General features: G+C 43.2%; 1 protein-coding gene across 5 annotated transcripts in view; it reads left to right on the top strand.

Annotated features, from left to right (window-relative positions):
• The window catches only part of DUSP12 (dual specificity phosphatase 12), a 428,130-nt gene that overhangs the window by 62,916 nt on the left and 343,995 nt on the right, over positions 1 to 21,219 (top strand). For all 5 annotated transcript variants that reach the window (XM_069641288.1, XM_069641289.1, XM_069641290.1 and 2 more), the window contains one exon: positions 11,580 to 11,884. In XM_069641288.1, the coding sequence (XP_069497389.1) occupies positions 11,580 to 11,884 (305 nt within the window). The remainder of the gene's footprint in view (positions 1 to 11,579; positions 11,885 to 21,219) is intronic.

Genomic DNA, 21,219 nt, shown 5'->3' with positions numbered 1-21,219 from the left:
CTCCACAGATCACCTTTGATGTCCCCTCCTATAGTCTCACCTGATGGTTTGAAAAGATGAGCTCTCCATCCTGCATTGAGCGCAGGGGCGCGTTGATAACCAGTTGCTTCACTGGCTCGAAGGAATCTGTGAGTTCCAGAACAATAATGACTCCGAAAAATATGTAGTTCGTAATAGTTCACATGTCTGACTTTCACTCTTGTCCGATTCCTTGCAGTTTGCAGCTTGACCCCAGCGAAGAGTTCCTCGTGGTAGCTGACGAAGTTCAGGTAAGGATTTGGCTTATCTTACACAGTTCAATAAAATAAGGCCAGAATGTAAGCTGCCTGTTCCCTTATTCAGGTGTGGCGAGAAAATGTGAAGTTCGAGGAATTATGCCTCCGGCGGTCAAATTAGGTAAATCTATTGCGGTGAGAAGAGTTCCCCTTATTTGTCCCGTTGTCTCACCTTGTCGTCCTTTTGTTCCCCTTAGGGGCCGGGGTGCGGCGAGGATGCAATGGAGGCTGCGCCGACCCGTGAAGAGGAATAGTACCCCCGGCGGTAATCGGGTAAGTCTATGGGGGTAGTTACTATTGCCTCTGTTTATTTCCTTGGCACACCTTTGCTGTTCTTGTGTTCCCCTTAGGTGCCAGAATGCGGGGAAACGTGCAGAAGGATGCAGTGGATCGTGAGGATGCTGCGAGGGCCGGTGAGTTCAGCGCGGCGCTGCAGCAGGCGAGGCGGCACGCGGAAAGGCTTCTTTCTTCCAGTTCGAAGGTGCGGTGGATCCGGAATCCAGGTAAGGATCGAAGGTTTGCTCTTATTCTAACCTTTCTCCTTCTGTTCCTCCCTTTTTCTAGGAGCTGAAGACTCGAGGCGGGCGTGGCAGAAGACTGGATGCAGGCTTGCAGACATGGTGAGCGTTACGCTGCTGGATGCAGAATAACGCGAAGCGTGTGCTGCTCTTCGGGCGTGGTTTAAATAGCCTCCAAAGTAGTCCCAGGTGAGAATTCTTCCCCAGCCTCACCCGAGTAAAAAAATGGTCCCTAGGTAAAATAGTCCCTTCCAAGCCTCCTATGGCTTGGAGCTCTGCAGCATGGTCTGCACCAGGTAAGCTTGCAGCATAGTCTGCATCAGGTAAGTTTACTCTATGAGCCTGGCGCCATAGGCACCAGGACTGACTCTCCATATGAGCCTGGCGCCATAGGCGCCAGGACCGCACCCAAACGGCCCCTAACAGGGGCTTTTGGGCTTGCTCAAAACAACTTGATGCCTGCTTCCGGGGTTGCTGGACCTGGTCTGGTTCCCCGGGGGTAGGCATCATGACACTCCAGGTGGAAGCAAAACCAACCTTTTGGTATAAGTCTGTACTACACAGTTTCTGGTAGCGGAGCTGAGCAGCCAGGCTTATCTGAAGAGGGAATGTGAGCTGTAATGATGTTACACAGGGGTCTACAATCACAGGTGTTCAAATAAACTCCTACACCCAAGGTTTCTTGGTAAAACACTTATTAATTTATTCAACAGTCAGTTATAAAACATTCACTAGAAGGAGGCAGTTAAATATTATACACAAATACAGTACAGTAGTACTCATTAAGTTTCTGAGGCATTCAGACTACTTTGGAGGAGGAGCAAAATGGCATTCAGAATACTTTGAAGGAGGAACAAAAAGGAATAGGTTCAGAACATGAAAGGATTACAATTTCTTAGACAATGAAGATACTTTCTGTTCACCAGAAGAGTCAATTCAATTCAGTGGGCTAGGCCAAAGTCAATGGGCTAAAGTCTTGGATAGGTAAAAACGGTTCTGGTAAGTAAACGGTAAAGTCTCTGTAGAAGTTCTTAGAAGTAGTTTGTAAGCAGACGAATTATGTGTTGGGTCACAAGCTGATTAGGCCTGCTAGTTGGGAAAGTTTCAAGCACTTTCACCGCGAGAGGCAAGTACTCTCAGTCTAGTTTCACAGTACCTTACAAATGAAGAAAATGATGCAGCTGGAGACTTCCTGCTGATCTCGCTGTTCCTGAGCATCAGTCGTGGGGACAAGAGCGAGGACGTCGGGGGACTCCTGCACTGCACGGGGACTGGTCAAAAAGCTGGCACTGCCAAATCTTCAATTCCGGTAGCTGTAGTAAAGCACACACACTGGTGTCCCTCTCACTGGTTATTCAGTTTCCTGCAGCAGTCTGAGGAAAATACAACCAGCTCCGAGAATGGTATCCAGCTGGCTTAGTGTCGAGTTGATTGGTCCCACCAACTCAAAGGGAGAAGTCGTCCTTGCAGAGCTTCTCTGTCGAGATGAACTTAGTGATTCGGACCTGCAGCAGGGCTTCAGCGGGCAAACAAATGGTCCAGGAGTTGCAGCAGCCGTCCTATTCAAGCTCATATTTGGTTCTTTCGTTCCAGTGGTCGACTCTGCCTTCCAAGCCAAGAGACTTGCCTTTTATCCAGTTTCCTCCCATTCATTCCAGCCTAGCTGCCACTTACCCAGCAGGGTGGCTGTCCTTGCCGGACAGTCAGCCAGCCAATCACACCAGAGTGCATTTGGGTCTCCTAGGAGACTAAGCACAGGGAGTTTCGGGCAACTCCCTCACTTCTGCCCACCCCAGACACTTGGGCGCCAGAGGCGGTCTTCAGTCCTGAAGCCTGCCAAAGGTGATGGAACAAAGGGACCAAACCTGGTTTGGCGCCCAGAGACAAACTTTACAAGGACCTTTCCAAAAAGAAATGGTGAAAAAAGAAGACCATGACCTGTTTTAGCAAAGGGGGCTCAGACACCATCTTGAAAAACATGGCTCACACAATTTAACGCTACCGGTGTTCGCGGTTGGGAAAAATCATGATTGTTCGTTGTAAAACCACTGCCACCAGCCATTTCGAGAGGAAAGGGTAGCGTTTGACTGCTACATGAGTATCTAGACATGGGGGATACTAAGTAACTCCTCCAGCACTCTATTTTAAGATAGGGTGTGCTGGGTCTAGTAGTTTATCCCAGAGAAGTTATTTAAACCTCGTGACAGCCTGAAAGGCTTCCCTGTGCCACTGCACTGAGGGTGCTGTGTGACACAAATGAAAAGATAATGTTTATGCAGTTGTCTAAAACTCCATAATCAAAAGAAACAAACACAGAAAACACATTGAAATTTAAAACTTCAAAGTCCTCAAGTTTAGCAAGAGGTAGAGGGCTCTAATGTAGAGGGAATTGGCACATTTATGAGAATTCTCCCTAACACTGCAACTTTAGGGAATCAAGAATTTACGCACAGGTATGAGTTTGACTTTTTCGGTATGACATTCCCTTTACTTTACTACCAGCTAAATCTGCAGGCCTCCCTTAAAAATGCGGCACTAATCCGCATGTGGTGTACACATTAAGACTTTTCATCTGGATGATACCCCGTCTGTTAACGGGTACATTTCTAGCTCCTTAACAAAATGTGGCAAAAATCCGCAATCCCCTCTGAATGTCGGACAATGGATCCACCATTTTGGGGCCATAAGGTGCATTCAGATAATGCCCCGTGTAAAAAATTTAAAATATAGTCGTTGAACTCTGTCAACAAGGTGTCTCATCTAAAGAAAAAGAAACAAACTCCCCCCATTTTTGCTAATTCCAAAAAAACGTACTCTTTATCTTTCGGTTTGTTTCTTTAGAAAACTGGGATTTGGATACTCTGCTGTTGCTTTCCTCTCTGCATTGCAATATTGAAGGAGAGAGCCAAGCCCCCTGAACCACGAGCGAGGTATTTAATAGGCAATACATCTGCCTCTATTTACCCATGCAAAACTGTCTCGTGCCAGCAGGGCACTATGCACTTTAAGTTATATTAGTTTAAGGGCTGACCTTGTCAGGGTATGTCTCTATTTTTGTCCCCACAGTGGTTGGGTCATCCATAAAACGAATTATTGATTGACAGAGAGAGTCAGTCCACTCCACCCATAGGACCTTCCGTCTCTGGAAACAAGGCCACACGTTCCAAATACCCCTGTCTGAGATACAGGGTGAGTATTGTGTGGATACTTGTTTCTTAATTTGGCAGCAGTTTTTAGAAGTTTTGTCTTGTAAAAAATATGTTTTGGTGTCTTATATGCAACATGGATACATTCATGTATCCCTTTTCTGCCTCCCTCCCCTCTAGGACTATGAGGTTCATTCGCCCTGAGTAAGGCTCAACATAGATGCTGCAAATTCTGGCAGGCCTAAACGTGTATTAGTGCTCATCCTGTCTAAAGGAATATACACGAGTACTGTCTGAAAATGTTTAGATTTGTAACACACACGTAGGCAGACTACAAAAATGAACATTAATTGATCATGCCTTTAGAATACTGAAAAAAACAAAAACAACTAATCAGGAGTATACTTATGGGTACCCTGGTCTCTTTCAAAGTACTAATAAGCCTTCTCTACAGGAACACTAATGATTGTTTCATTGAAGTCCATGTGTTCTTTTTGTTCTCAATTTCATTTGTTTGTTTGTATTTTATACTCCATGTAATTTTCTAACTTTATTTTTACTTTTAATGAAAAATATTGGTTTCAGGTTTTAGGTAGTGTCATTACCATCCACTATTTTCTACATTAATAAAAATGTTGATACATTTAAGACACTTTTTCAAATGTTTTTTTACCTGTGACTCTTTGAGCATAAACATTCTTCTAGATTAATTCTAATGACTAATGACAGCAAATTGTGTTGGTCTTTAGTGTGGATTTCTAATCTTTTTGTTTAATATTGCATACTGCCCCGAATCCGCACTTGCACCAAGGGGCTACCCTACTTTTTGTAATGGCAGAAAAAATAAAAACAAAAAAAGGCTCCTTTAGGAGTCACCTTTCAGTTAAAAAGTAAAACTACAAAAATAATCTTTTATAGACTCATCTACTTTACATTTCTCAGTAAAGTACATAGTCAATAAGATTTTCCAACATTTTCATTAGCATTTTGTGTTATGCTAATTGGAATAATGGAATTAGCGCCATGGCTACCCCCTTACCGCATTCCGGGTCCGGGTTCCCGGAATAGGGACTTACCAGGTCATTCCGACCTTTGCGGGACCGGTAAGTCCCCATTCCGGGAACCATTCCCCATTCCCATTGAGCCCCCATAGGGCTCAATGGGAATGGGGATGGAGCTAATAACGGTACTGCAAATTGCGGTACCGTTATTAGCTCTGAAGTCCCTTAGCGGGTCCCGTCCTTAACACCTGGAAAACCAGGCGTTAAGGAAGGGAGCCGCTAAGAGACCTCGTAGTAGGGCGCTAAGGGATTACCGGCACCGGTGCCCTTACCGGTAATCCCTTGGCGCCTACCGTGTAGTGAGGCCCTGTGTGTATGCAATTGTCCCAGATAGTAACCACAGTAACTAAGCATGTTATAACAAAGTTAAACGTCATTCAGGAGCATAACAGAGATTCCATATCTTCTTTCTATGATGAAAGAATTTTTAGTTATAAAACAAATAAATGGTTACAAAAAAATGTTAAAGTGCAAGTGCTCTCAACAATGCAGATGACCCTTAGAAAAACAATGAGTCAACATGATAAGCACATACAATACTAAAATGCACAGATTGATAAAAGCCCAATGGCTGAATAATAAAGTGCAAGTGCTAGCAGCTAAATGAAGTTTGTTAATGAACAACGATCTTTCAGTGCAAATGCAAAACGCAGGGTAGCCAAAATGGCAATAAAGTGCAAGTGCAAAACCATGAGCTGCAGAACATTGTAAATTAACAGACCGCCTAGAGTGGACCAAGCCTCTTCCGCTTGCCTCAGTCAAGATTACATTGAAAAATGCATGGCTGTCAATAATGCACAGAAAGCTGCAAATCAGAAGTTGGATAAAGTGTAAGTGCACCAAAAATCAACACTTGAAAGAGCCAAGTGCATAAAAAGGTCTGTGACCTAACCATGTAAAGAGATCCACTTTCAGAAGTGTATAAAAAGGTCTATGTGACCTAACCATGTAAAGAGATCCACTTTCAGAAAATTGGCGGGTCCCAGTAACCAAAGGAATCCGGCCCAACAAAATTCATAGCCCAGAATGTCAACCATGTTCAAAGCTCCTGTCAAAATTGTAAAACATGTGGTCTAGGGAACACTGAACGTGGACAACTGGGGCCCACCATTCACTGTTGGAACATAATAAACAGATTAGACCGTGCTGAATAAACAGGAAGGAATACTGGATGCAAAGGAGCCCATTGCAGCCAAAAAAGCAGACATGTACACATGGAAGTCCAAACAAAGAACAACAGGAATGGAAAACATCACACAACTAGCACAACTCATGTACACACAGATGATGCATACAGAAGTAGCAATGATGCCCAAAAAGTAAAAGGAGAAGACAAAAGGAATGATGACTCTAGTGAAAGAGGACAAACGCAACACCAGACCATGTAGGGGAAACGGATTTGACCATAGTCCACCAGACCGGTATCATTGACAAACATAACACAAGTGTGACCTGATACTTGGACACCTAAAAAGGTGTTTAGTTCCTCATCAACATTATGACCTAATGGTACCTTTTTGTGTTTATTGAAATCCAGGATGAATTTGGTCTCCAGCTGTCGTAGATGGAGAACTCGATCATCTCCTCTAGGATAAATCATGATGTGGGCAACCCGCCAAAAAGTAAAAAGCTGGGCATTATTATCCTGTTTTTCTTTGAAATGTTTCGGAAAAGGGATCGGATGTCTTAATGGCCCTCAGATGCTGAAGAATCCTGACCTTCAACTTGCAAGTTGTGCTGCTTACGTACCACTTATTGCAGGGGCAAAAGAGCACGTAGACGACAAACACAGTATCACAAGTGATAGATTGTTTGATGGCACAAGATTGGACAGTGACCGGGTGGATATAAGATCTCTGTGCAATAGTATGAGAAAACACTTTGCATTTGTAGCATTTCACAAACCCTGAAAGTGTGGAAGGAAGCCAAGTACCATAGGAAGCATTCTTGGACAAAGGCTGCAGAAAACTCCTCACCAATTCATCTTTCAAAGATGGGGCTTGTCTAAATGTTAATACGGGCCGTGGTGCCAATAATGATGCTTGGTCTTTATCAATCTTGAGCACGTGCCAGTGGTGTTGAACAATCCGTCTGGGATGAACTGCCAAAGGTAACAATCAGACAGCGATCCTCACTAATGGTCTGCTTTTCTAATTGGTTCATGGACAATAAGTTACCACTATGAAGAGATCGGGCTTTGGTGTAAGCACTCTCAATAGTACCCTTCGCATACCCCAGCTTGAAAAAATTGTGAGATGCTAGAGAACAACATTTGTCAAATGCTGCAGTATCCAAACAGTTTCTGCGATATCTGACACATTCACTGTAGGGGTATACTCTTTTTGCAACTTGCTTTGTGGCCGCTAGATGCATGCAGGGGGAGTCCTAAACTGGTAGGCTTCTTATAAACCAATGTATGTAAACAGTGTGTGTCTAAGGTTACCACGACATCAAGGTACACAATTTCATGTGTACTATGATGTTCAGTGAACACCAAATTGACGGAGTTGCCATTTATGTCTTTAACAAAGGTTAGCCAATCTTGACTGTGTGCCCTTCCATATGACCAAGACATCGTCATTGTGTCTCCACCGTGAAACAATTTGTTCAGAAAACATGTCACCCGCAATGTCACTCAAAGTTGCCTCCCACCACCCCATCTTGAGGTGTGAATAAGGGGGGCAAACTTACTTCCCATCGCCGTGCCCCGCTTCTGATGATAGAAGACATTTTCAAAAAGAAAGACATTGGACCTCATTACGACCCTGCCGGTCTGGAAAGAATGGTGGTGGTAAAACTGCTGCCACCATTCTTTCCGGACCGGCTGATTGAGAGTCCTGCAGGCGGAAATGTCACTCCCGCCAGGTCTGACCTGGCGGATTTAACACCACCCCCCTGCAGGCAGACATGGAAACACCGGCTCTGTCATAGACGGAACCAGTGTTTCAATTGGCCCCATCCCCATGGAGTCCTATGCGGCTCCATGGGAATGGGGATTTACACAATTTTGCCTCGAATTCCTGGGTCACCAGGGTCGTAATGCCCTGGTGATTCCGGGAATCACGGAGGCGGAATGGTAATACGAGTCTGACGGTAACCTGCCGGTTTTTCCGGCACGGTTACCGCTGGACTCGTACTGAGGCCCATTGTTATTTAGACAGAATTCTAGCATCTCCAAGATCATGTTGTTGTGGGATAAAAAGTTTGACCATCATGATGACAAAAAATATTTGCAGGCATTGATACCAAGCGAATGATCTATGGAGGTATAAAGTGAAACAACATCAAGGGTCGCTATAATCAAACCTTCTTCCCATGGTACCTGATTAATGTCTGCAAGAAAATCTTTGTGTCCTGCAATACGAGGGTAACACAGAAACAAAAGAAATCAAAGTCTCATCTATTAACCGTGACATATTCTCCAACAAAGATCCTGATAAATTGACAATGGGTCTGCCGGGGGATGCACCAGTGATTTGTGAATTTTGGGCAAAAAAATAAATGGTGGGGGATGGGGGGAAAAGACGGGACCAGAAACTTGGCAAGATCCTCATCCACAATACCACTTAGTGATCATGCTACCCAAGTTATGCTGTATCAAAGAAAAAGGCTTATCAGACAGGTTCTGTAGCTCCTGTAAAGAGTTCCATTGCAACTTGGTAAGATTGCGTCCTGCCGATGGAGCCGATGACTTGCGTAACTTTCTAAGATTCGTAATACACAGATCATGTTAAAGCCTCCATGCAACCCCCGCCTGGCATGGGGGGGGGGGAATTAAACTTTGATTTGGCTTTCCGACGTGAATCAACTGACCAAGCTGAATTGATACCAAACTCTCCATAGTCAATATCCATAGATACAAAGGAGGCATCCTCCAATATTGGCTAAATCTGTCAATGTTCCAATATCCGATGTTAACAAATTGGTCTTCCCTTCACGAGGTGTGGCTCGTACGATTTTTGCTTGATTATTAGCAAAGAATTTCTTCAATTTAATATTGCGAAAAAAGGAATCGAAGTCAAGACGTGTTTGCACATAGTCACACGACAAAGTGGGACAGAAGTTAAGTCCCAAACATAAAGGTTTTTTTTAATCATTTGTAAGAACATGTGAAGACAAATGGATCACCAGTGTCTCTACCATAGAAATAATTTCTTTGCCGGTGCCCCAAAGGGAGTGAACCTGCTCTGGGACTCTTGATTTGAGTCCAGTCCCACATTGACCTCAGCGGGTTTTCTTCCAGCTGTAGTGTTTTTGCCTCTACCTTTTCTGCAACCTCTGCCCAGTTTTTGGGATTTTCCATCTTCACACAGGAGCCGTATTTCCTCAAAGAAATTGAGACGTACGATGGGTTCATCATTCAAAGAATTGGATACATCAGATTCGGATAATGCTACCCCAAATTCTTTGGAAATGGGTGGCAATGTCTTGGATTGGGATTGGATACATAGAGTATCGAAGTGCTTAACAAAAGTGTACACTCTCCCACTGTCATAATCCATCTTGTCTCAGATGAATTTCCTGTGCTTGCGTTGTTTAATTTCTTCCTCATAGGTCACACGATTACCATCGATCTTGGCGCGAAGCCTATGGCCATCTTCAATTGAGGGAATATCTTTAAGCTCAGTTTGCGCCACCTTTAATAAGTTTAAGCACTATTTCGCAATCCAATTTGGCGTATTTCACCAATATGGGCGGGAAGTGCGCTGAGCATTCTCTACTTGCTAGACCCTACTCCTCGAGCATTGCAGGGTCCGGATGCACAAAAGAAGGGCCAATCATCAATCATAAACCCCTGGGGACGCGACCAATGTCTAAATAATTCTGGAGGGACTGCTCCTCCCACCACTTTGAAATCTCCTTCCTTTGTTGCTTTTCAATTTCTTTAATTAAAATCAATTCCCTGCTGATAGCAAGGTCAGATTGTTAATTTGTGCGAGTACTCAGAGAATTCGTGCTGTTCAATGAACAAATTCTGAGCCTGTAATAGACGTGTTGCCTCCCTTGTGCCCTGCATTCTGTGTGGAAAAATGCACCTTTTTAATTCGCTAAAAATCCAATAAATTATAACAAATCCACTCTGCAACACGGTCCCCTAGCACGTGATCAGGTCATGAAGAACACTCGATATTCATTATAAGCCAAGTTCCGATAAACCACCTGCCGCACTCCATAGAACACGCCCAGACACAAAATGTCACACAAGGCCAAATACAAAGGAATAGATGGGGCACATGGCCTAAGAATGGTGAGGAGCTACTTTTATTTGGGAAAATGTGCATGCCATGGACTTATCTCTCACCATATATCTCAATTATATCTTGACACCTTGCCAAGATGTCAAAGGTTGGTAAGCAAGATGCCAACCAATCCGAATCCCTTTAGTCATAGCACCCTTAATGAATACTGCCAGCCAATTGGTGCCTGAGATTCTGATGTAGTGAAAGCTTTATCAGAAAGGGGCTGGGCACAGCTAGAGCCATCAGATACACACCAACCAATATTGTAGGTTGACGTCCTTGATGACGCATCATCGATATAAAAGGTGTTCACATTCTTTGTATTCTTTGAGGCCACTTGTTTGCTATGCCGACCGCTTATTTTGTGTTTTGAATAAAGCTGAGTTTTACCGTGCAGTTTGAATACTCCCATTGAGTATTATTTGTTATGCCTATTTGGGCCTTCCTCAACCGATTGCTTCCTATTTTGAGACACTTTGCTTTATCATTTTTCAATCGTTCACAAGCCACTTTTATCCTGTGCAGTTTTCAATCGATACCTCATGGGATCCCCACCATACAATGGTAATTTTCATGTATTTGTTTTTGTTGTTTTTAAACTTTCATTCTACTCGGCTTGAAGAGGGAGTCCATTACTAGGTAAACTGCTGTCCTCCTGCTGTACGTCCCTTTCAATTTATTTTTCCTCTTGTGGTGGCTCTAAAGTTTCTCAATAAAAATGATATGATACGTTTTTACATATTACTTCATGACAACTGCCTCCCACATCATCTCAGAGGTCTATCGATGATATTGGTACCCAAATGAATGGTCCAAATTGTATTGCGTTTGTTCATTTTAAGGACCCTGATTGGAATAGAACCTTTGAATGCAAATTATACAAAGACCTCTGAAGCCAGCGCTCAACTCTGAGTTTTCTGATCAGCTTGTCCTCCTTCTAATTTGATTAACTTTTCCAGTGCGACATTTTAGAAAATGTTGGTATTGTGCTCAATCAACAAGCATCCAATTGCTTGCTCTTCATGAAAAATGTTTATACCCTATATTTCATCAGACAATTTGTCCGCTGGTGGAAATGTGGGAAAGGAGTGTTTTCACATGCGCTTTGATGTTGGCAGCTGCTAAAGGACATGCAAATCTCAGAGTCCAGCTTAGCAGCATCTAGTGATAACGTCGCAAGTGAAAATGTTATCAAGGAGCCATGTTGCAAAGCTTGCACTGTTGTCTTTTTGTTGTTGGGATTACATAGGATTTAGATTTCAAGTAAGTGTGTCTCTGAACCTCTTTCATTTGTACCTATTCAACACTCTGTGTCTGAACCCTTTGTTTGTCACCACAGCAACCACTCTGGCTTACTCCACTGCTATCAGAAGACTGTTCTAGAGGGAAAATGATCGAAGTGCGGCCCGGAATCTTCATAGGAGCTGCTGAAGATGTGGCTGATCCAGGGCAACTTAAAGATGGAGGAATCACACACGTGCTCACTGTGGATAAGGAAGAGCCACAGTCTCTAGGTTCCATCTGTACAAAATTTGTGCATGCCTTAGATGATTCCAGTACTGACCTTCTAAGCTGTTTGAATGATTGCATTTCATTCATTGAAGAAGCCCGCTCCGGAAGCAGTTCTGTTGTGTTGGTTCATTGGTGAGTTTCGGGCATGGGCATGTTTTAATTCTGTTTAATCGATGTTTACATCCTTAGTTTCCACTTCTAGTCCTGTTGTTCCCATCTCATACATTTTGCCATTACAAACATTACTTATAGTAAGGAGTTGCTCTTAACAAAGAAGTTAAGAAAGTGTGCCCTAATAGCGTCACTGTGTTAATGTTGAATTTAGAGGGTATTCCCAACATCATTGAGTGTGCCTTAATAGCATCACTGTGTTAAAGTTGAACTTAGAAAGTGTGCCCTAATAGCGAAAGTGTGCCCTAATAGCGTCACTGTGCTAATATTGAATCTAGACAGTATTCCCAACATCACTGAGTGTGGCCAATAGCGTCACCGTGTTAAAGTTGAATTAAGAAAGTGCGCCTAAAGCGTCACTGTATTAAAGTTGCATTAAGATGGTATTCCCAACATCATTGAATGTGCCCTAATAGCGTCACTGTATTAGAGTTGCATTAAGATGGTATTCCCAACATCATAGAATGTGCCCTAATAGCGTCACTGTGTTAAAAGGTGAATTTAGAAGGTACTCCCAACATCATTGAGTGTGCCTGGTCGCATACACTTTACTGACTACCACAATATCACACTATTACGTTTACTCTCTTATACACCACCACTCAACTAGAACACAGCAGTACTATGACACATTCGGTAAAGCTGTTCTCATACTAACATGACTCACCCATCATCATAATAAAACACAGCTAGGTAGCACATACTGGCTAGCTTAGGCGTATCCTCAGTCCACCCTCCAAACTGAACACATTCAAATGATCTCCTCAGCACCACACCTTCCGCTAAGAAGCAGCTATCATGCAACAACCACACCAGCTGCACACATACCTGGTGCACCCACGCACTTTACAACTCTCTCAACCGACTTGAACTGCGGTTCCTGAGGGCGTTCAACCTACCAGCGCTTTGAGATCATACCAATGATACATAAGGCGCTATACAAATGTAAAATAACATAACATAGCATTAACATACTTCAATTGGTGATAAGATGTAGGAAAGGGGACTATTTGCCACCTAGTTCTTTTCTGAGACAATTGTGCACTATCTTGTAAATATTTAATGAATGTCCAAGCTGCGTTTGGGTAAGGCAGTAATATGCAGCGCTCTTCAGAGACATTTCCGCTTGTTCAACCTACCACTGGGAGTATTGTAGTTGTCTGTGTCCTTTTTAGTTTTGGCTCGATATTGGTGTTAAAGTGTCACATAGTTAGGTAAATATTGTAGACCCATTGTGATGTGGACGACTGCGCAACCTTTGCTAGGGGGTTTTCAACTGCCGTACTCGACCATTGAAAAAGAATGTTTGGCAATCAAATGGCCGATCGAAAACCTGAGATATTACCTAATTGTGTTGACATTTTACTTTGTTTATGGACCGTGCACCCTTGCGGTGGCTCGCCCTTCCAAAAGACTCAAACCATAGGGTCTTAAGGTGGTTCCTCACCCTCCAGCCTTTCGACTTTGCCATGGTGCACAAGCTGGGCAAGTTTCAGCTGGTGGCTGACTACCTGTCCAGACTTTCAGACCAGCCCAACCGGCCTGTTCCATTGGTGGTGGTTTGTGATGTGGACGAATGCGCAACCTTTGCTAGGGGATTCAACTGTGGGCTTTCCCTCATGCAGCCTTGTAAAGCCTCAGTCAGAGGTACAGGACTATAGGCGGCACTCAAGACGACAACCTTGTCTGATTGACAAGAGGCAACGAATTATGGATTCCACATTCCCCCATGCATACCACACGGATTGTAAGGAGGGCTGGATTGGCAAGTACTCACCTGAGAATATCGATTGCCCCTCGGCCCGAAGCAGAATTCGAGCCGACCTTCCCATCCCATGGGATGCGAATGCCATTGAGTGAAGAAAAAGAGTCAGATGGTCGTTGGCACCCACGCCCTCGTCGGGCGACTGATTGCCTTTGGGGATGGGACGGAACTGTGTTAACCAACCGTGCTGATACTTTGTGGCTTTTTGTTTGTTTTTTTGCAAAAAGGAAAAGGACGTAGCTGAACCAGGAGATACTTGTTACCACTGGGCCTACTAAACGGAGGGTCCAGAACCCTGGAAGAGGACATCCCTACAAACTAAGCCAGACCGCGAGGAGCAAGCTTTTCCTACCTGGTGCTCGTCATTAATATAATTTCCGTTGACCTGAATAAAGGATTTTTTAATGCCTGACTCCGACTCCACCTTATTACAGTGTTGGCAGCAGTGGCATAGAGGGGGAATGTCTAACATGGAAGGCATTATAAAAACATTGGCTGAAGTCCAACAACAGCTCCAACAGCTGTTTCAGGTGCCAGGGCACCAGGCGCAAGCAGACCGCCAAGCTCTACAATAAGCTCTTCATGTGCAAGTAGGCGCACAGGAACCCAACTGGGAAGCACTCGGCCTACTGGGGGAAGCGGTAACCGCAAGCAAGACACAACCAGCCGTGCCCTAAACTATCCTGCGGGAGACAAGTTTCTTTTTTGTCAATTTTGAAAGAATTGAGTGCAAGTGTTTGTTGGGTTTGCTTACTTGCTCACTTGTTATCGAGACAAGACAGTTCCTTTCCTAGCTGTGCAGTACAGAGCTTTTATGGTTCCTTTCCTAGCTGTGCTGTGCTGTGCAGTGCAGAGCTTTTCGGGACGCTGTTGCTTTAAGGACACCATCTTCAAATACCCAGCAACTACGAAAGCGGAGCTATGTGAGGGCAAGTGTTTGTGTTTGCTCACTTATTATCAAGACGAGACGGTTCCTTCACTAGCTGTGCTGTGCAGAGCTTTTAGGGACGCTGTTTCTTTAAGGACACCATCTTCAAACACCCAGAAACTCTGTAGAGCCAAGTGAGTGCAAGTGTTTGTTGTGTTTGGCAATGGCCAGCAGTGCATGGCATCTGGCCACTGCCCCTTGTTCTCTGGAATCGATCCACACTTCCGGCGGATGGCTGGGAGGTAAGCCTGCTTTGACTCTTAATAGCCAAGCTATTTCTTGATTTACATTGGGCGTCTACCTTCGTTGCCACAACAAGGCTGGAAAAGCTCAATTGGAAAGTTTAATCTTCTAATTACGGTTGGCACATGCACAAGTAAATTGGAACTTATGACCCGCCTTTGAATTGTGGTCAGTGATAGACTGTGCCCTTGGACCTGGATCGGGCTTTCATCAAAAAGTATAACACTCATCGGATGATATTCTCCCGGGAGGTTGAACTGTAAGTCCTCCCTTGACGAGCGACCTTAAACTCTGGAGAGCCTGTGGTCCAACAGCCTTTGTTCTTCACTAAACTCAATTACATGCGTTCTTCGTAAATAATCAAAAACTGCAAAAGGGAGAGTCGGTGGGCAATTGGCCTTTGATCTCCCCTGTTCTAGTTGCAGTTGCAACTTAGCTCCAGGTGAAAAGGGTCAAATCTGTGTTGGTGAATCTACTTCCTGTCTTTAATGCCATTACAAGCTTGAAACCCTTACGAACAAGAAACTTGTTTTTTGTTGTTCAAAACTTCCATCCTGAGAACTGTCAGCTCCAGGGATGGCAGCTTAACTTCTGTGCTCCTGTACCTGAACTGTTTTCCCTGATACGATACTTTAAAATCCTGGACATGTCCGCTTCTACTACTCCAGATGCTAAAAGACAAAAAGGTGAAGAGAAAGAAGATAATGGAGAGGGCAGGGAGGATAAACTCTTTGATATGCTGAGCAAAATGACATTGGACATTGGAGAGATAAAGGCAGCTCTTTTGAAGTTAGAAGAAAAGTTTACCACAGTTGTTAGAAGAGTGGATTCAGTTGAAGAGCATTTGAATGTGGTGGATGAGAAGACTTTGAAGCTGATGGACCAAGTCGGGGAATTGAAGGTGGTTAATGAGAAGATTACCTTAAAGCTATCGGCACAAGAACATTTTTCACGGAGGAATAATCTTTGTTTGCTGGCTTTCCGGAAACTGCTGAGAGAGGTAATGCCATTGACTTTCTGAATAAGACCTTGCCTAAATTGCTGAATATAGATGCGGCTATTTCGTTGGAAATTGAGAGAGCTCATCGGTCTCTGCAACCTAAACCAGCCCCGGGAGAGAGGCCAAGACATATTATTGTTAAATTCCTGAGATTCCCTGTGAAGGAGTTAGTGTTGAGGAAAGCTCGGGAGCTGAAAGACCTTGCCTGGGGAGGCAACAAAATAATGGTGTTTGCAGACTTGAGTAAAGATGTAATGGATAAGAGGAAAGCTTTTATTGGCGCTAAAATTAAAGCCCGGGAAAAAAATCTAAAATACTAAATGATTTATCCTGCAATTTTGAGGATAGTTTTGGAAGGTCGCTTACATTCTTTTACTGAGAGCAAATTGGCAAAGACTTTTCTGACAGATTTAGATCTGGACCCTATGGAAGGTACATCATCAAGTATGGGGCCCAACGCTAGGCTGAGGAAGAAAAAAGAAAGACCTGAATCACATTAACTGTGATCCTGTGCAGTTTTGACTTATTTCAGTATTTTTAAACATTTGCAAAGGTTTTTTTTTTTTTTTGTTGCATTGAAGAAAATGGCCGCCGCCTATACACCGTTAATCACAACGGAATTGGAATGTTTGTATTCTTGAAGGTAAACCAGGATTGCCCTGAACATTCCGTGTTATTGGTATGAAGGAAAGCACCTTGTTGAATTGTCACGTTACGTGGAACGTAACGGAGAAGATGCAGCCTTCACGTTCACTCCCGGCTTGCCACGCCCCCTTTGTTTACTGTGAGTGATCCGTAGCAGTAATTCTGAAGCGGAATGCATGGGGATCATTGTGTGAGCCTGCACCGTCCTTGGCGGCGAATGCGTGCTGAGATGAGTGGATGGAGGCTACTACGGCATTCAATGCTTCATTGTGTCCGCTGCCTCGATCGAGTGTACGGTGTTGCTGCCCCCGTCTGCTCCCCTGGGATTTCTGCAATGTGAACATGGGTAAGCTCGCTGCAGTAATACTGCTGCCACAGATCGTATTGTACCCGGGTTATGCTCCTTGGGCCTCCCCTTTGGCTTTACCCCACCCCCTTATGGACTGGAAAGATGCACCCAGATCGGGGAAATGATATTGGACGATGCAGCGTCCTCTCATTCCGGGGAGGTGTGTGGAGAAGTTTTGATGCGGCGTGGGGGAGATGGGCCCCGGCTGCTAACAGAGCACAATGTCCAGTGGGCCAATCGCCCAGTGCCTTGCACTCGTTAAGGAGGCCCTGCGTGGCCTTGAAGCACCCACCGCAAGCGATGGAGAAAGTGCGGCCTGACCTCATTCCAGACTGCGGCCCACACACGTGCAGTTTCCCTGCTACCCTACCCTGACACGTTACTTCATACTGCTTTGGCTGCTTTAACAAGCACGGTTGTTTTCAGCTTATTTCTCTGTGGTCTCCGAGCCTCCTGTTGTTGTTGAACTGCCTCCTCCAAAAACTACGTGTTTGTTGCCAGTGCTAAGACTCGCTGCAAATTAGATGTGGAACGAATGTCCGGGACTTTGGTGAATTGGATTAGTATTGCGAGTTGGTTGATGGGTGTGGCCTGGTAACGTATTTTTTTTTGGGGGGGGAAGCAAACATTGCTTTTTAAAAAAAAAAAATTAAATAGACTATCTGTTCCCCAGCAGGAGACTTGTTCTAACCGAGATCCTTTTTTGATAATTGGAGTATCAGCATTTTTATGTCTCTTTGAATGATTGTAGCGATATGCGCCCCACACACTGTGCTTGCATACATGTCCCTTCTCTGTGAGGATTTCCTAATACTACACCCCTGCAGTTTGACTTTTATGCACTTGTCAGTGGTCATTCTGTGAAGATACTGTATATATTGAATTGGGGGGGGGTTGATGTTATGTATTATGGGGGTTGAGGGATGGTTCTGGCTGCTTGCAAAGTCATTCCCTCTCATCTTTATCAACCACCACTGCATGGGTCCATTTGTGCGAATTTGTATTAACCGTCCTGTGGGCTTTGAACAAGCGGGTTCAGAAATAAGTGAAAACTTTGCAATGTCAGAGCTGATTGTGGGCATTGCACTGATGTGTATCTTTAAAGTCATGAGGTCGTTTACACCTCATGCATGTTCATGGTGAAGTGGTGCATGGGGTCTATGCAAAATACACATGGAGGAAAATGTTGTCTAATTGGTCTGGCAGATCGAGGTGCATTTAAGGGGAACCTCAACCTTGTAGAATACTGCTTCTAATGTTTGCGGGTGGGTCTTGTACACATGTGTAGGTAATAATCCACGGCCCATTTTCCATGCTATCTTGGGGATGGCTTTGTGGTACCTTCCCCCTTTATACGCTTTCCACATTAAGGTTCTAATGGCAGTTGTATGGGGAGATTTGAAGTTCTGTTTTTTTAAACCTGACACTGCAGTGGCCACGGAATGCAGTTTTTTTTGTTTTTTTTGTTTTTTTTTTGTTTTTTTGCAGCCTTGCCAGGGTGGTGGGATAGTGCGTGGTTGGCACTATATGTGAATGTTGGGTGTCAGATCCTTCATATGTAATGTAATGCAGATCTATTTGGGGGAATTGGCCTTTCTATCTTTTATGTATTGATAGTTTTCATTGTTACGTGGCATGACCTCATTGGTTAAATATTGGAGGGAGGCTGGATATGTGTGATTGTATTTCAATGGGAGTATTGAATATTAGTGGTTGAATAGTGAGGGCCTTGTGGTTAGAGGTCTAAGGGGTTGTGTATATTGTTAACATTCAGGAGGTGAGGGATTGTGGTTGGGCAATAGAACGTCTATATTTAATAGTTACTTTTAGATAGCTGTGATGTGAGTTGTCCGATTGTGATTGGTGTGAAACATTGCATTTTAAGTTTGTTCCATAAGTATGAATTACTTTGACAGTGCCATAGAGAGTTGGTAGTGGTGAGAGAGTTAACATAATTACATTTTACAGATTAGTATGATAGGGACGATATTATTTGTCATACTTAAAATGTTTGGGCATAGAGTTTCGTTTCTGGTGGGTATAGTTCAGAATGTTTCTGTTGTATATATTTATGCTTATCTCAAGTCTGATGTTTATTGGACTGGGGAAATTGTGCATAATGTTTGCTTTATGTCTGTTTGTTTGTATATGTGTCTTTGTCTTTTGTTATTGTCTCTCCTTTCCTTGTTGCTTTTCTTTTTTTGGGGACCGGCCTTTGACCTTGATAAATACTGCATGCATTGTACTATCCTGAATAGAGAGTTATGGTTGCATTGACTTTTGTTTCATGGAATGTTAAGGGAATAGGTAATGCTGTGAAGAGACGCAAGGTTTTGGCAAGATTATGGAGGAGTAGAGCTGATGTGATTTCCCTTCAGGAAACCCATTTAGATGAACAAACTGAACAATACTTGACCAATTCTAAATACCCTAGGGTTGTCTCAAATTGTTATGATTCTAGGTCTAGAGGGGTGAGTATATTGTTTAGGAAAGGCCTACAGATTAAGATTGAAAAGACGGTTGTGGATGAGGAAGGTAGGATCCTATTGCTTGACATACTCTATGATGGAAAAAAATTGACGATTGGTACTGTATATGCATCGTGCTCGCCAGCTGTATCTTTTCTCAGTCAATTGGGCCTTTTGCTGAATAGTATGAGGGTGAATCATTTGTGTTGGGAGGTGATTTTAATTTACTGATGAATAGTAGGTTGGATCGTAAATCGGAATGTAGATATTACAATGAGAAGATTAGTGAGGAGTTGAAGGCGTTTGTGTTTATATTTAAACCTTTTGATATATGGAGGGAACTTCATCGCGATGAAGAAGAATTCTCCTTTTATTCACCTATTCCTGACTTGTACTCCAGGATTGATTTTTAATTTTTTTTTTTTTTTATTAGTGATACTTTGAGTAGTCCGACTGTGTCCACGAATATACTAGAAAGGGGTATCTGATCATGCGTTATTAGATCTGCAGTTAATATTGGATAATGTAGGGGCTAAAACAAGGAGATGGAGAATGCAAGATAACACGCTGAAGGATGGTTTGGTTACAGAGGGCTTGGATGCATTTATTGGACATTACTTTAAGGAAAAAGATTCGACTGGTATTAAGTCTGTTTGGGATTGTTTTAAGGCAGTCTTAAGGGGTGAGCTGATAAGTAGGTCTGCCCATGCAAAGAAGAATAGTCAGGAAGTGATTAAAAATCTGGAGGCGGAGATTAAAAACTTACAGAGGATTTGTGCTACTGATGATTTAGGTCATAATAAGCTGAAATTACATACATTAGAAGCGGAATTGAGGACTCGTATACAAAATCTGGCTGGTAAAAGTATGTTTTATTCGAAAAAGAAGTTTTGGGAATCTGGTGATCGGAATGGTAAACTATTGGCTTATAAGCTTAGGGGGTTGGTGACTGATACCTGTGTTGCTTCTATTCATAATGATGGTGGCATCACTTTACATAGAAATTAGGAGATCTGTGAATGTTTCAAGGATTTTTATGAAAAACTGTATAGGGAGGACAGTGATCCTATTGTTGATAGATTAGAAGTGTTTTTTGAGAAAATGTCACTCTCTAAACTGGCTCTAGAGAAGCAGATTATGCTTGACTCTGCAATTGAGGTTGCAGAAGTTGTTGCGGCCATATCACAAATGAAAGATGGAAAATCGCCGGGTCCAGATGGTTTTGTCTCGGAATTTTATAATACATTGGCACCTATTTTGTGTGAACTTTATAACGAAATTATAGCATCGGGAATGATTGTGATTCTATGAAAGAAACTTTGCTTGTTGTGATCCCGAAACCTAACAAGGATCATACTACGTGTGGAAATTACAGGCCTATTTCAATGTTGAATGTAGATCTAAACAGGTTTACTAGAATTTGGGCCAATAGGTTGAAGTTATGTGTGGGCAATCTGATTGATGGGTCTCAGGTGGGTTTCATTCCAAGGCGGTATGGCTATGACAATATCAGGACTGTGTTGAATGTGGTTGGTGGGCGTTTTGGAAAAGACTTGAAGGAAGTTATAGAGTTTTTTGACGCTGAAAAAGCATTTGATAGGGTTAACTGGAAGTTTCTGGAACACACTTTGATGAAAATGAGATTTGGCCCAATTTTCATGAAAATGGTAAAGTGTATTCATAGGGATGTTAAGGCTCTCAAGTATTGGTTAATGGGGTGATATCAAATTCATTTCAGCTATTGAGGGGCACGCGACAAGGCTGTCCGTTGTCACCTTTTTTTGTTTGATTTGGCGTTAGAACCACTTGCTACTTATATTGGACAATGTGAGATTATTAAAGGAATAATGGTTGGGAAAGTTGAGGTTAAAGTTTTATACTGATGCTGACGATATGCT

The sequence above is a fragment of the Ambystoma mexicanum genome, chromosome 1q, assembly GCF_040938575.1.
Source record: "Ambystoma mexicanum isolate Mex_15411 chromosome 1q, UKY_AmexF1_1, whole genome shotgun sequence".
Classification (NCBI taxonomy): domain Eukaryota; kingdom Metazoa; phylum Chordata; class Amphibia; order Caudata; family Ambystomatidae; genus Ambystoma; species Ambystoma mexicanum.
The sequence above is the reverse complement of the archived record's forward strand: the minus strand, read 5'-3'. Positions and strand labels throughout refer to the sequence as shown.